General features: G+C 43.4%; 1 protein-coding gene across 2 annotated transcripts in view; it reads right to left on the reverse strand.

Annotated features, from left to right (window-relative positions):
• FAM120A (family with sequence similarity 120 member A) overlaps window positions 1-16,496 on the reverse strand; it is a 115,866-nt gene that overhangs the window by 20,265 nt on the left and 79,105 nt on the right. For both annotated transcript variants that reach the window (XM_014480148.2, XM_070375252.1), the window contains exons 10-11: window positions 15,563-15,737; window positions 5,792-6,041 (exon numbers count right to left, since the gene is read on the reverse strand). In XM_014480148.2, the coding sequence (XP_014335634.2) occupies window positions 5,792-6,041; window positions 15,563-15,737 (425 nt within the window). The remainder of the gene's footprint in view (window positions 1-5,791; window positions 6,042-15,562; window positions 15,738-16,496) is intronic.

Genomic DNA, 16,496 nt, shown 5'->3' on the forward strand with positions numbered 1-16,496 from the left:
CTGGGTGTGAGAGCGAGGGGCTAGCCAGTAAGAACTTCATCATAAGCCTCACTGCATATCCAATGGTTCCTAAGTCTGTATTCAGCAAACTTGAAGGATGACCTAGTCAAATTGCCAGCTGATACCTCCAAATAACTCCTGGTCATCCCTATGTGATCTCTGGAAAATAGCTTAAGAGGAGTCTGGAGAACTGTGACATACCTAACAAAGCTCTTTTCCAGTACTGTCTGCTGAGAAAGGTTTCTCAGCGCTTAAAATTTAAGTTGACAAAATTAGAATCAGAGTTAGTGCAGAGCCTTCTCTCATTTCGGTAATAATTAATATTCATCCACAGGAATGTAAACATAAAAGGGGAAGGAGGAAGTTCTATCCAAATGATTAAGAGGGGTATTTTCAATAAAAATCCCAATAGAAAAATGAAAGTGCTCACTGGTGCCAGGTGCTAGTATTTGCACACAACCGATTCCTTAAGTGGTCACAGCCACTCTGAGGCAGGAACCATTACTGTCCCATTATAGAGATGGTGAAGTGGAGGCACAGAGCTTATGTACTTCACGGTCAAATTATGCAGTAGAAGCAAAAAGGAAGGTAAACAAACAAGGTAAACAAGGTGGGTGTTAAATCTCTATGGTATTTAGATTTGATCAGATATACTTAAAAGAGTGATGTAGAAGTTTTACTTTATTAAACTGCCAACACTTACAAAGATAAAAATAATACCCTATGTAACTGGTTGAGTGCCAAACATCTTAAACAAAAGTCTTACTGAGTTTTAACCACAATTTGATGCAAGAAACAGCAAATCTGAACAAAGTTTCCCTACTTTTCTCTGAAAAAAATTATTGTGGAAAGATTGTGCTCAATATAAAATGTTCCTTGCCTAAGTATCCATATTTTGCATCCCTTTTATTTTTATTTTTTAAAAACTGTGGTAAAATACACATAATATCTGAGCAGCTAACACTTCAAAATACACATAACAAAAAATCTAGCATTTTAATCACTTTTAGATTGACAGTGCAACGGCATTAGGTATAATCACTGTATTCCAACAGACATCCCCCACCATCCATCACTACAACTCTTTTCATCCCGCAAACACTAATTCCCCTCTTCATCCCCTAGCCCTAAGGCTAGATGTTTCTTTAAATATGACGATTCGGGGAAAGACTGTGTCGTGGACAGGGCGTTTTTCTCAAGTTCCTTCCTGGTTTTCCTGGCAGCAAAGACTCTCGGCACCCAGTTTAGCTGCAACAGAAAGTCTTTGGGGTTAGTGGTGGTTTAGTCGCTAAGCTGTGTCCGACTCTTTGCGACCCCATGCACTGTAGCCCGCCAGGCTCCTCTGTCCATGGGATTTCCCAGGCAAGAATATTGGATGGAGTGGGTGTCCATTTCCTTCCTCACAGGATCTCCCGACCCAGGAGATCAAACCTGGGTCTCCTGCATGGCAGTCAGATTCTTTACCAACTTAGCTACGAGAGAATCCCAATACCTACCATTTCCTCCATCTGACTTTCTATTTACATTTTAACAAAGTTAACCTTTATCTCTTTTTCAATTCAAGTCCTCAGAAGGAACTTCTGTATATAGAAAGAGCATGATGTGCGTTCCTAAAGATATGCATATATACAGACAAACAGCTTAAAGACCACAAAAATGGACGATACCACCGGCACTGCAGTAAACAAAAGCTGACCCTTCGATCTCCTGTGTCCACACTATCCTTATCTGTGCATGACAGTGTTTTCAATCCCTTTATGTTTCTCAGTTTTCTCCAGACACTTTTTCCCATGTCTTCCTCCTGGGCCAGGCTTTACGTTTTCTACCACTGGAGTCTGAGGGTATCTGAGTTCTCCGCTAGTCACCTCTCCTCACACTGCCCTTCAGAAGCACGGAAGCTGGACTAGAAGAGGTCTCCAAGTCACTTGGTGGACAGAACCAACGTGGTCTGCCTCCGACTGGCACAGCTGGGCAGCTGAACCCTGGCTATGTTCCTGGCTATGTTGCAACAACCTGCACTTGTTTGGGGGGCTCAAACCCTCTATCTAATTTATTCCCTCTATCTAATTTATTAAGTTCCTCCAGAAAGTAACTCAGTTTGTCTTCTCAGAAGCTCTCTTGGATAAGGACGTCATCGGTCTGGTCTCAGCTGTCCCCCAGGAAGGCTGCTTTCTGTTTCGTTCTGGATACATACTTGACCCTCACACTGAACCTCTGCTCAGATGCTAGTCCCTCCTTGGTGTCACTACAAGGATTCTAGAGATTTGGCTGTCATTCTTCCCCTTTCTGATTGCTCTATTCATTCATTCATTTATTTATGGCTATGCTGGGTCTTCCCTGCTGCGCACTGGCTCTCTCTAGTTGTGGCTCGCCAGCTTCTCACTGTGTCAGCTTCTCTCCTTGCGGAGTACTGGCTCCAGGGCGCGTAGGCTTCACAAGTTGTGGCACACAGTATCTGCTGTGAATGGGATTAGTTGCCCCAAGGCACGTGGGATCTTCCCAGACCAGGGATGGAATCTGTGTCCCTTGCACTGGCAGGGAATTCTTAACCACTGGATCACCAGTGAAGTCCTGACTGCTCTTGCAATGTCACATTTGGAACATATGTAACATATAGGTACTGACATCACTAGTGAAAGCATAGAGAAGATCACCACCTCCTGCCCCAAAGGCAGAAGTTGAACCTCATCACGAAAGAACATCAGCAAATCTTGACTGAGAAAAAGTCTACCCAGAGATTGACAAATTGCACCCAGGGGCTGGCTGGCTGTTTTTAAACACAATTTCCTAGAGCAGCCACACCCATTAGCTCACATGTTGTCTAAAAGACATAATCTCCAGATCCCTGATCTATAAAACACACCAGTGTTTACTCTTCAGAAACATCTCTGCATCAACCCAAAGAAACCTGAGAAATCTGGAGGAGACAAGGCACCTGAATGCAAGAACAAGGCAAGATTTTGTTGCTAATAAAGGATGTTACTGAGATAAAAAGAAAAATCTGAGTATCTGTAGATGAGATGTATCAGTATTTTTCTGATTTTGAGGATGTCTTTAAAAAAAAAAGAAAAGAAAGAAACAAAGAGCTTAGGGATAAGGGTGGTGTCATACTCACAGCTTCCATTCAAGGGATTCAGGACAAACAGCCAGGAGAAGAGAAAGCCACTGCAGTAAAAATTTAATATGTTGGGAAACTGGGTGAAAAATAGCCACCAAATCTTTGTACTAATTTTGCAATTTCAAGTTTAAAATTATGTTAAAGAAAAAAAAAGATTAAGGAAGGGAAGAGCCTTTGGGATGACAGCCTGGCCTTGTGGCTGCTGACATTTGCCCAGCTCAGCCATCAAGGCCAAGGGTCACGCTGTGTGGCCTCCAACAGGGCCTTACCATCTCGGGGACACAGAAGCTGCCCTTTGGTGCCTCTCCCCCAACCTCAGCAGACTGCTGTCACACAGCTGCAATTTCTCCAGAGAAAGACCACTGGGCCCATTGGCCCTAGACTATAGCCTGTCCTTGGCAAGCCCTTGGAGAGACACACCAACCCTCTTACTCATCTGCACCTGCCCCTGCCCCCACCCCCATGCCCTTCATCGCACATTCTTAGCAGGCCATACCCATCAATCAAACAGGCCGTACAGGGTATACTCCTTTACCTACTTGTCCCTGTGGCCCAAAACACTCACGAAGGTAGAACAAATTCTCTTCACAGAGATGGACCAACCCATTTACTGATGTCCTGACCCCAAATCCTGAGACTTGTGCCACAAGCCACTCTCTCTCATCTCTTCCCAACCAGGCCCTCCTCCTCAGGATCTGAAACTCTGTGAGTCTTACCAAGTGGGAAACTCCACGGCTTCAAGCCCACGCTGCACACAACAGTCTCTGCACAACCAAGCATGTCTTCTGGCTTCTACCCAAGTAGCAAGTATGAGGGAACCTGTGCTGTACTCATGGTACTCATGTACTCTTGACACCACAGAGATGAGCATGGGAGGAGGCTCAATCAAACTCAAGATTACTAGTTGCATTTGTTAACCTTTTCAAGTTCTAAAATGAGTATGATTTTTATAAACAACCACAAAACAAACAAATAAATGGGAGCCAGGACAATCCTGAAATCATGACTTTCCAAAGGCCATCTGAACAGTGCCTAAAAGAGGCAGAGCTATTTCTGGAGTAATGGCCAAGGAAGTCATGAGGACTGAGCCAAAGACTGGGGTCTGATCACTGTCCAGTCTGCACTTGCTAGGTATCCCAGTACCCCATGAGGTCCAGTGAATGAACAGACAAGACGTGAAGGCACCACAATCCCAAGCATCATGAAACACTATGAGCACCGTGCAAGCATCAACAGAGGCTGTCCCCCAGTAACATATGGGTGCTTCTGGCCAAGGGGCAACCGAACAAGCCTCAAGTGCCACACACATCGTTCTTACTCAGGGCCCAATGGGACCTTCAAGTCAGGCATACAGTAGACAGTTAGCTGTCTACCCAACACATGAAATGCCACACATGATTTTAAACTTGGAAGAGAGAAACACAAAGTAACCAAATTCACTACTGCTATTTAATCTTCCAGTAACCCAAAGTCTTAATGTTTTGGCTAATATAAAATGAATTCCATAGAGGAAATCAGAAGATTCTAAAACCAAAATGAAAAAATTAGTCTCTCCCACTAGGCTAATCCTCAATGGAGATAAAGATAAGAAACTGATATACCACGCTATACTGTTGTTGTTGTTCAGTTGTTAAGCCATGTCTGACTTTTTTGCAACCCCACAGACCATATCCTGCCAAGGCGCCTCTGTCCAGGGAACTTTCCAGGCAAAAATACTGGTCTGGATTGAGATTTCCTACTCCAAGGGGTCCTCCTGACCCACGGACTGAACCTGCATTGTGGCTCCTGCACTGGCAGGGATTCTTTACCCCTGGCACCACCTGGGAAGCTCAACAGCATTGCTTTTGCACTGGCCGGGAGCTGAACCCGGGCCTCCCGTGCAGCAGAATTCTACCACTGAACTACTCCAAACACCAACAGTCTCCACACAGGCGTTTGTGGCCCACTGACTGATAAGAGTCTGGAAAAACACAGTGCACATATCTGGGTTTTTAACCTTCTCTCCAAGGCAGGAGTCAGCCCCTTAGAGACAGCAGGTTCCAGGGCAGGGCAGACACAGGACAAACCTGGGCATCCTGTGGTGCTAGAAAGCAAGGACATGCTGGAGGGTCAGGGGGGACAAAGGACATAGAAGCCACTTAACAAGCTCCCAAGGCCTGAGCTGGAACAAACTGAACAACCAAATAACAAGGCTGTATCAGGTTATAACCCTAGAAAGAGAGATAACCACAAGTCCATACTGATCTACATATGATTAAATAAATGAAGGAGGAAGAAGAGACACATTTTACCAAAGAAAAATTACTAATATATAAACATATAATACAGTCCCCCAATAGTCATCAAAAGCTTTAACATTTAAAGGATAAACTATGTTTAAAATCATTATGATATCTACATAAAATATAGGTTCATCAAATGTTACCTATTCTATAAACACACTATATAGCATCAACTCAAACTCATGTTGTATTTACATGACCTATATTTCTATAATATAGAAAATATTAGATGGGAACAAATTCAACTGACAACCTGATTCATCTGGAATAACCCCAGGTGAATCTGGGGTACTGAACTGTAACTTCATACAGTGCACTTCTTTGAGAGGCATTTGTACAAGCCCCTGCTGGAGAACGTGCAGTGGCTGAAGAGGCGGCCAGTGGCACCTACCGTAGGACGCAGCACAGCACCGTGAGATGAGTGGGCACACTGGCTGGGTTGAGCATGGCTGGTGTGTCTGACCTCATGCAGGCCAGGAAGGCCCTCATTCTGCGGTTCTTGTCCTCCACCGCCTTCCCCAGCCACAGCCTCTTCAGATTGGGGCAGGTCCATTCCCTGAAGGCAAGAGCTTCCACCAATTCCGGGGTTTGCGGCGATTTCCCTTTGTAAGCTGCCCACTCTTTAATGATCACTGGTGAAACTACAGAAAGGAAAATGAGAGAACCATTTATGCCCTATCTTAGCTACTTTAAGCCTAATTACAGTATGTTACACTTCTTGTGTAACAATGCATTCTCTCATTAGTAAGCCATCAGTCATCAATCCTCAACTCTAAAATATTTTGTTTTCTACTCTATGCACTTCAGAGACTCATTCAGAATTTCAGTCAGACCATCAATAAATTTCTTCTCAAAGATTCCCCATAAAACTAGTATGTATAAATCAAGGATGTTAGACAAAATTTGCTTTAATATTATAAATTCATTAATAGTTTTAGTAATAACAATGGGTACAACTTACACATATTTTGCGATCATCACAGAAATCAAGGAAAATCCAATTTAGATAGCTGATCTTTTTCTCCATGTTTTTACTAATTAGATCTGAGAAATAACTTGCACTTGGCAGCCACTTTACTTAAGCATCTCCTACTATATAACAAGTATAACTGTTAAACTCCATAAATAACCTTTTATCCACAGTAGTTTTACCACTATTAGCAGGAATTAACTCTGGAAACAGAAACATGCATATTTCCCCACAAAATTCCCAAATAATTTAAGGGAAAAACGGTGATGGGGAAAGGAGAGCAATAGAGATAAAGCACACTGCACAGAAGTATGTTAAAACTTCTCCCCAAAGTGGATTGATAGAAACAGTCAGATGGTAAAACGTGGGCGTGCATTTTGTAACAAATAGCTTACTCTGGTCAATAAACATGAGAGCTGAAGCAGGGCCACATGGAGACCCCATCCTCCCCTCACATGGCTGACAGCAGGTACAGAAGCCAGGATGGTGCTGATTCTAATGCAATCTTGGATACGTCAATTCTATCCAAATAACCATACCCCCTTCCTGGGCTCATTTTCCTTAAAGTAACACCTGAGGCAAACTGAAGACTATGAAGAAGCCAAATCCCGACAAAATTAAATGATTAACTGGCTCATCTCCAGCTCCACACCAAGTCTAGACAATCATCTCTTTCAAGGTCATGAAGAATTTTAGGAGTTAGATACGTGGATAGGCACGATTGTTAGCAACAGGAAAAGCAAGCTTTGCACAATCAACCCCAGTCAAGTCAGATGGTAGTGTGCTGCAGAGGAGCGCCATGACCAGCCATTCTGCAGGGACCCCAACTCCCAGAAGCAGGCTGCTTGAGCAGGGTGCAAAATCAAGACAGTTTCTGAAAATTCTTTTACAAAAATGTAACTGTTTTGTCATTGAGGGAATCCCTTTAATTCACATTTGAATATCTTAGTGTTTAAATGTTTAAAAAAAATTCTAAACTTAAAAGGTTTAAAGTCCATCAAGTCAAAACAGAAAGACACATGTATATATAAATACACGCATCTTTAAATGTATCTATTTTAGGTACCAGCCACACACTCATATGGTCCCTGCTGTCCAGCAGACCCTGTCCTTGGACTCACAATCTAAGCCGCCCACCCCATTCCTGCTGAACTCCAGTGCACATAGCTCCACAGATTGCCACCTGTGTGCAGAGGGCAGGCGCCACCACCACAGTGGCCTCCTAGGGGCAGCACACCCCACCTCCCTTTGTTCCAACTACATTCACAGAGGCTGGCACACTGTCAGCCCCAAGAAAACAAGTGAAAGGAGGTAACAAGATAAGCCATTAACCAGTACACTGTGTTTCCATTAAGTCAGTCCACAAAGTTTATTTTCATGCCCCCCCCCACAGTAAAAATGAATAAATCTATTTCTCCCATGTAGCATCTTCATTTTGGTGACAAAGATTTATTTAATGGGACTAATTATATTTTATCTTTGGTTTTTAATCTGGGTTAATAACCTAGTTATCTAAGGTCTCTCATGTTCTTTCCCCAAAATAGACACACACACACATGTGTGTGTGCAAACAAAGCTTAAGCTTACTGTATCTTAAAAAACTCAGTTTATAATGCCAGGGTCTCCTTTGAGTTTTCTCAACAGAAGCATTCTTATTAAAACTATCTTCATCTAGTTATATCTTTCCCCTTTGTCATCTCTGCTCTTGCTTCTCTTTAATAATTTTTAGCAATTGTTTTATTATATTGTTTTCATTCTAGAAATAAATTTTTGGTTGAGGATTTTCATTCTCAAGGTCAAAAGGCTTAGACCTGTATATGCTTTATGCTTCAAACCCTACACTAAAGTTAAGTGGAGGTCAGAGATGCCAACAGTCCCTTCACAAGTTCTCCTGAGTGTTCCCTGAAGCTGCCTTAGACAGCTGTTTACACTAGTTGGGGCTCCGGGTGTGCCTGAATTTACCTGGCCTGATGCTGTGTGCTCAGATCCTATTCAGCCTGCAAAGGCTGCAGATGAGCACACACCTGTGCCTGAGAACTGCCACCTCACGCTCACCTGACCATCCCTCCCACGTCCTGGTAAAAGGACTTCCCCAGTACAGGCAGGCGACACTGGAGCTGCAAAGAAGTATTAGATATAATAGCTTCCTCTTATATTCTAAGCATTTTTGTTGCTATCTGCACTATTCATGACTAGAATGTTCAAGTCTAATTTGGGAAATACATGTTCTCAGAGAAAATAAATGTGCAGTAACAAAAAAGCTTTGTTCCGAAAGCAAAGATGCCCTGATTTGCTTTATTTTTCACATGTATCTGTTTTTAAACTGAATACTTGGAGATCTTTTGTGTACACCACCACTTAAGCGCTGTGGAATCTTTGGCCAATCGCCCAACAGATATTTATTGAGCACCTACTATGTAGTGGGTGGGGCAGGAAAGGCATCCAGGGCTCAGACGTCAACCACCATGTGTCTGTGTGAAAATAAGGGTCTTCCTAAATTCTGAGGCCTGGGTCCCTCACTTACCTTGCCCCAGCCCAGCCCTAGAACCAGGCATTGAAACAAGGGGGGCCAACAACTCACTCTGTAGCACAGTCCAGTTGAAATGCAAAGACACCCTGCACCTCTGTTATGTGCTTACAACTATGTGAGGTCAACTTATATTTATAGGCTTGTAACATTAGATTAATTAAAGGTCAGTGTTTTATAAATTAATGAATTCCAAGGGACATCCCATTTTCAGGTAGACACACAACAGCAGCCTCTGTGTTATAAGTTCATCCAACGGGGTGGCTGATGCACACAGGGTACCTTCTCTCCCTCTGGCTCTGCGATTCTTCCCAAGTTGCTGCTGCCCACTGTTTTACTCCCTGAGCTCTCCTGAAGCTCACAGGAATAAGCTGATGCAAAGCAGCCAGCTAATAGCAAGTAATCTGGGCTCTTATCATTTTTGCAAAAAAAAAAAAACAAAACTAGTTATACAGGGATTATCCAAGTGGTATGGAACAGCTGGATTATGGAAACACGCTGCGTGCAGACAAGAGTACTGGGGTATAAAACCTTCTCTGTGAAGGCACCATTTTAGAAAGACATGTTCGTGCCTCCTTGTTAAAACAAGAATAAGAGAATCCCAGAGGTCAGCTAATCTAGCTACTGTCCATGAATAAATCTTCTGTGTATCACCATCAATAAAAATTTATCCTGTCTTTTCTACTGACAGGAAAAACTCATGATTTCAAGTGGACTACTTTGAAAAATCTGAACATCAGGTTGTCTTCCCTACCTGAAACTAAACTGAATTTTCACACTGGCAAAAAGCAACTCCAGGGTACCAGTTTGCTGTTATTACCAACGGCTAAATTTATAACACAGTTTCTTTGCTGGAAGCACCTCTTCAAAATACAATTTCGAGACATAAAACACTGCTGAAGACTTAAGCTGTTAGTAAAAACCCAATGTTTTCCATCAGTCGTTAATTTTCTTCTATTTTCACATTTATACATATGACAACCAGCCATCTCAGGAATCTGTTATAATACTGATTTGGGGATCCATCCCAGGCCAGGAATAATGAACATGTTTCATTTTGTAAGCCTATTTCAACTGACTGGTAGTAGCTGCCCACAGTGCCATACAATGAATTATGTCTCTAAGCTCACTCCAGAGCACCATGAGCAGTGAGAGTTATGGCACGCACACAGTGTGGTTAGAAGGTAAGGAAAAAGGTGGATACAAACAACTCCCAAGGCTATGGCCAACTGGACCTTTGGTCTGTGTCTGTGCAGTGTGTATTTGGGGAGGAGCCACTGTTTTACTCCCTGAGCTCTCCTGGAGTTACAGAAAACATACACACACAATAAATAAAAACAAAACTTCAACTCCTTCACATCAGAGTTTTATCAGAAATGGGGAAATGGGCGCAATGACAGCTGGTCTATCCTCCTTATGGGAAAACTGCCGGTTAACTTCCAAGCAGCTCTGTGTGCAGGCTGGGGGTCCAACTAGCCCCTCATTTCCTCATGCTGACACATGTGTGAGTATCCTCCATGATTCTGAAAAGTAAAAGACTATGAATTTTCTCCCTAAACTTTTTATATCTGAGGCTGGGAGTATCTTACTGTCCACAAACATATACATGCTCAGTAGGCCACAGGGCATGTGGAACACAGTGTCACATGGTGTTACAGACGCTTGCTAAACCACTTACGTCATTCCTACTGTTCTAGAAACTCCGAAGTTCAAGGACATAAACATTAATCCAAAAGAGTACCATCAAACAACTCCTGCCACACAACACTGCTTTTCCCACAGATGTCTCTTGAGCTCAGCCACTCAAAGTTCTGTGAGGGAAAAGCAGTTTGCTAATGCTACGCCTGAAAAGCTTTGAGGAATAAAAAAATTCAGATTAATATACAAACAGTCTTCACAGAATCGTAAGAAAAATGTTTACGACAACCAATTTTCACACATATGAAAACAGCACACTAATTAATATTTGTCATGTTAAAGTATTGTTTTATAATATGATTCACAATAAACAAATTTATTTTCAATCAGCAATCCCAATGACTTGGCACTAACAAAATTTCTAAAGCAAACTGGATCAGTGGTGGTGGGGGAATCAATGTGTTCCTTTTGGCTTTTCTTGACAGTTTAGAAAGAAGAGAGTAAATATAGGGAAATACAAATGCAGTATTTTGTGATTAGTAGCTCAGTCATGTTTGTTTCTTTGCAATCCATTGGACTGTACCCGCCAGGCTCCCCTGTCCATGGGATGTTTCAGGCAAGAATACTGGAGTGGTTGCCATTTCCTTCTCCAAGGGATCTTCCTGATCCAGGGATCAAATCAGCATCCCCTGTCTCTTGCAGGGAGATTCTTTACCTGCTGAGCGATCAGGGAAGCCCTAAATGTAGTATAAGTATAGTAAATATAAGCATAGTATATAAACTTGTTATTTGGGGGTGGGGAGGACAACACCATATTGCTTGTGGGATCTTAATTCCCGGACTAGGGGTCAAACCCTTGCCCCCTGCAGTGGAGACCTAACCACTGGACTGCCAAGGAATTCCCAAGCCTGCTTTTTTCTCTTCAACTATAGCTGAGGTGACTGATCATCCTGTAGTCTTTATAGAACCAGATCCCTTTCTTCTGGTCCTTCCCCTTCATCACTGGGGAGTACCTGGGTGGCTGAGGAACATCCCCCGGGAGAAGAAAAGTCACTACGGTACTAAAGGTCAGAGCTGCTTCCAGGGCAGAAGTGCCTGTGAGGAGCAGCCACGCCACCTGGATCTCACGCACACAGGCCTGGAGGCCAGGGCCAGCTCAGACCAGGTGCCTGGCTCCAGGCCCAGCCCCTATTCCAGCAGCTGCAGAGATGGCTAGCTCCCTGGGCCCATCTCTCCCCAGAGAAACTGCCACCATCACCATTTAGCCCATATGGGTGAGACTGTTTGTGCTGGGTCAACAGTCTGCTGCTTGAGCCACTGGTAGGACCGTGAATTCCACAATAGTGACTTCAGTAGCATTCTCCCACAATAAAACAAGTATTCTTATTACTCTCCTAAAAGCAAAATAACAGAACCTTGGAATGGACAGGGAAGAACAGAAAAATAAACTGCCAGCATATAATTCAATATGATTTTCAAAGGCTGAAATTTTTTTTCCCCTTAAGTTTGTATTTCTTCTAAATTACTTTTGGAACTGTCAAATGACAATAAGTTGAATGTTTCATATCATCTAAACTTAATTTTTTAATAATTTATTCTTCAACAGGAGGAAAATTGCTTTACAATGTTGTGTTGGTTTCTGCCATACAACAACGCAATTCAGTCATAATTGTGCATATATCGCCTCCCACCTGAGCCCTCCTCACCCCCCTCACCCCACCCCGCTGGGTCATTGCAGAGAGCCAGGCTGGGCTCCCTTCGTTACACAGCACCTTCTCACCACCTATCTATTTTACACATGATAGAGCATATATGTCGATGCTACTTTCTCCATTTGTCCCACTCTCTCCTTTTCCCACTGTGTCCACAAGTCCATTTTCTCTAAATGGCTGTGATTTTTTTTAAGGATTCGATTGTAGATATCCTACTTTAGCCATATTTCTAAAAATGAAACTTTGGTAAGTCATATGAATATTCATTGTAGATTATGAACATTTTATCATATGCCTGAATCAAGAGAAATAATTCCAAATGGATACATGTCCTACATCTAATGAGAGCTAAGTATTTTTGAACAACCCTATAGGCTTCAATATGCCCTTTGACTAGTTCTGACAACAAAGCCCTCTTGGGAAAATTCTTGACTGTCACAGTGACCACACCAAGAACATGCATCTGTATGCACAGCATTTTGAAGCCATGTTAGATCAAAACCCTCACATTCAGAAGTAGCTCCATCACCCACCTGAGTAGGAGGGTTTACCTGGAACCCACACAGCTCCGATCTGGCTACCAAAGTGGAAGGCAAAGGCAGCAGGCACGTGGAGAACAAATCTGTCCCGAGGACCTCATCGTGCACTTTCATGTGCCAAGTGCCACTGACTTCAAAATTCATCTACATACGGTCTATGAATAAATGTAGGTCAAATCTTATCAACCAAGAACTCCTGAGAAACTGCTCCAGGTTAGCCTCTTTGGCATTATCAGACATTGTTCTTTTCCCATCTCATCCAAATCATAAAGAAGCTACAATATTCTCTCCATAAAATAGTCACTTAGTAGATGTTTCAGGTATGGAAACCTAAACCAGTGGCACTGTAAGAGTCAGTGTTTTCCACCGGCCAAAAGTAACAGAGCAACGACAAACAACTGTGTGCCATCCTTGAAAAGAAGTCAGCAGAGTGGGGAGGGGAGCAGAGGCAGGAGGAAAGGAAAAAGACATGCCTGCCAAATTCTCTTTGAAGTTGCGGTTTTCTCCCACTCACCCACCCTTCCCCCATCCACCTCACAGCGGAACACTTTCCTCCTTTCTTTTCTATTCCCTGTGCCTCCCAGCCTCCAAATGAGGTCAAGACACGTCCATCCAGAGTCTCGAAGAGCTCATTTGAGTCCCCTCAGGCTTTACCACCCTTCTCCTTCCCTTGGGCATGCCATTCCCCATGCCCTCCAGCCCTAGCCAGAACTGGCCTGCCATAGGCAGGCTGACGTAGTCATTTCTCTGTGAGGGCTGCATTGGGCCCTATGGTGTGGTTTGTACATTCAGCTCTTTACCACAATTTGCCTCCCTCTTGCTTATGCTTAGAGGATGCTAGTCTATTTAGTCAATACTCTCCCCTGGCTTCTGTTTCCCCTATTGTCTAAAAGGCCAGCCTCTCCCAGGCCAGTAAGACACCTGTATCAACTGGGTACAATTAACTGATGAGGGAGTGGAGCATGCGGGGTGCTGTCAGCTGTGTGTTTCACAGTGTTTTAAAGGCACAGACTGGCAGCAGGGCAAAGGAGACCAAGACTCTTACTTCCCAAGAGCACCTAGCACCTGCAGCTCACCTGCGACACAGAGAACTCCCTGAAACAGGCGAGGGATGCACAGTGCCCACTGCTGACGACATGAACACAGCACACCAGCCATATGCAGGCTGCTCTATGAAGCTATGGATACTGCCAAGGGGAGCCCAACCTAGGACATACCTGAGGGTATTCAGGTTTTGAGCACTGAAAACTCTTGAGGATTTTCTGCATAAAGATAACTGTGTTTCTGGAACACACAAGCAAATGAAGAACAGCCTTTCACCATGAAAGCCAATATGGTGTTACGGGGCTAAGGACACAGCAGCAAGTAGGGCCGCATGGGACCCTGTAGCACTCAGCATTCCAGGACCAACAGAGACCCCAGAGGCTACAGGGACTAAGGTGCTCAGGGCTGGTGGTGAACTGGAGGTCACAGCTGTGGGGCCAGGGTGGCCTGGGTGGGCCAGCACAGAAAGCTCACCAATCCTGTGCAAAGTTAAAAAGGTCTTCTTTTCTGAGCAAATAAATCACACAGTGGGAGAAAAGGATGAGGATTTGTACTCCTGGAATGTACTGGGCCTTTGAAGAGTGTCCACTGACACACTCGGTGTTTCACATGGTGCCTCTGGCCTGATCAAGGTGGTAGAAACATCAGCTAGAGGAGGCCCTGTGGAGCCGGCATCACCTTCTCCAGCTACAGTCACACAAACAGCTCAGCAGCCACACTAGGTATGACTATCTTCAAGTAAGGGAAGTGACAGATGGCTTCATTCTAAAGGCTTACAGAATCACAGTTTTGTCACAGTAATAGAAACAGAAAACAAGAATCTATAGAACTGTTTAGATAAAATTGCTAGACCCTCTCTAGTTTTGAGTTCCAAAGGTAAGATCTACGCCCATACTTGTCCTTGAGCTCAGCTTCACCCGTCACCAGGGCTGCAGTGACCTGCCATACAAGCAGGTGATCTGTCACCAAATATCCTCAGTTTAGAGGAAGACTTAGTAATCTACAATTTCCACACTTCATAATGCTCTTATTTTAGACTGCACATTTGGGGAAACATTTTTGTATTTCCTACTAAATATACAGTGACTTTTATCTTCCCTACATTAGTAGATAAAATCACCTAGAACAGAAAGGCATGATTTTCTCCTCCAGAATCACATTGGCCCACTGAAGATGGAAATACTTTGACCTCAACTTTTGCCCAAATTTCAAACAACAGTTTCTGTCTTCCCACTTCCCCCTCCACCCCTAGAATCGATCAGCTGGAGGCCTCTAAGGGAAATCATTACAAGTCCCCTCTTGGCCTCAGGGATGTGTGCAGCAACTGCACAGAAGCAGCCCAGTGGACAGCTGGTGGGACCTCCCCAGGAACACTGATCTCTGCAAAGAGGGAACCACATCTCGTGGACACCACAGCAGAAACTGCTGTCAATCTGCCCAGGACATGTTAACCACGAGGATGGCGACCGTCAGGACTGTTTCCAGATCAATGTTCAGTTTGAAGCGCAAACCTGTTGTTTTATCATTTTAGTGAATAAACACCACTGCTGGGATGTTACTGAGGAAAACAACCTGTGGCTTGTCCTCCTTTCGTAAGAGCCCCGATGGAGCCCATCTCCTTTATGTGGGGACTCTCAAGGTGAACTCAGTCACGATTCTTCTAAGGCTTTAAAAATGCACAAGAGATTACGAGGTACCGAGGAAAACAAACAATGGATTTTACAGTACATACATTCTGGTGGAAGTCTGTTCTTTCTAAAAGCAAGTCTCTCAGTTTTCTTTCTGCTTTCTGCCAAGCTAAACAGGACTCCGTAAACATACTGACGAACTGGCCTATAGAGCAGGGCGGCGGGAGGCAGGTCTTTGCTGGCTTCATCTTCAATAGAAACAGCAATTTTGATTTCACCCTTTGCATGGAAGAAAGCAGAATAATATTGCACATTTTTCATGTTGAATTTACAATAAACTCACAGAAATATACTGTATTATCTCCAGTTAATGAAATTGCAATTCTATTCCAAATCAATTGCTTAACAAGTTGCCTATATCAAGATGTTTAGGGAGAGTTCATTTAGCAGGTTTAGTCAAAATATATGCTCAAAGAGTCAAAATAAAACCTACATTGTTTTATTTTTAACCTGGAACAACAACAACAAGAACAAAAACCATGTAAATGCTTCCAAAGTCTTCCAAAAAATCTAGGTCAGTAACACCAGACAACAAATAGCATAGAAAATGCTGAGAACTGGCAAATTTTATGAGTCAAGATGGTCATATGTAATATAATTCGTAATTTTCAATGACCTATATGAAATCCAAGAAAAGAGCACCCTAAAAATAAAATGGTCACAAATTTTCTTTACCAAGCTCTTTCATAAAAAATTATCATATACAAAAAAACCTACCTAAGAGAACTCTTTTAAGTGGTATTCGTTTTTAAAGTGTTCAGCATGTATCAAGCCTCTGCCCCAGTGCATCAAGTAACTCAACAGACGAGTCCCACTGAATGAGACAGCCACCAGGGGCTGGAAATGAAGGAAGCCCTGTTCTGTTCCTCCCCACCCCCACTCCTCTCCGCCAACACAGCAGGGGCTTCCTTGTGGCTCCAGGAGACAAATGACTCTGTGACCGCCTGCACCTGAGATCAGTCCAAACATTCTGTGGTC

Source organism: Bos mutus, chromosome 8, assembly GCF_027580195.1.
Source record: "Bos mutus isolate GX-2022 chromosome 8, NWIPB_WYAK_1.1, whole genome shotgun sequence".
In the NCBI taxonomy this organism is placed as follows: domain Eukaryota; kingdom Metazoa; phylum Chordata; class Mammalia; order Artiodactyla; family Bovidae; genus Bos; species Bos mutus.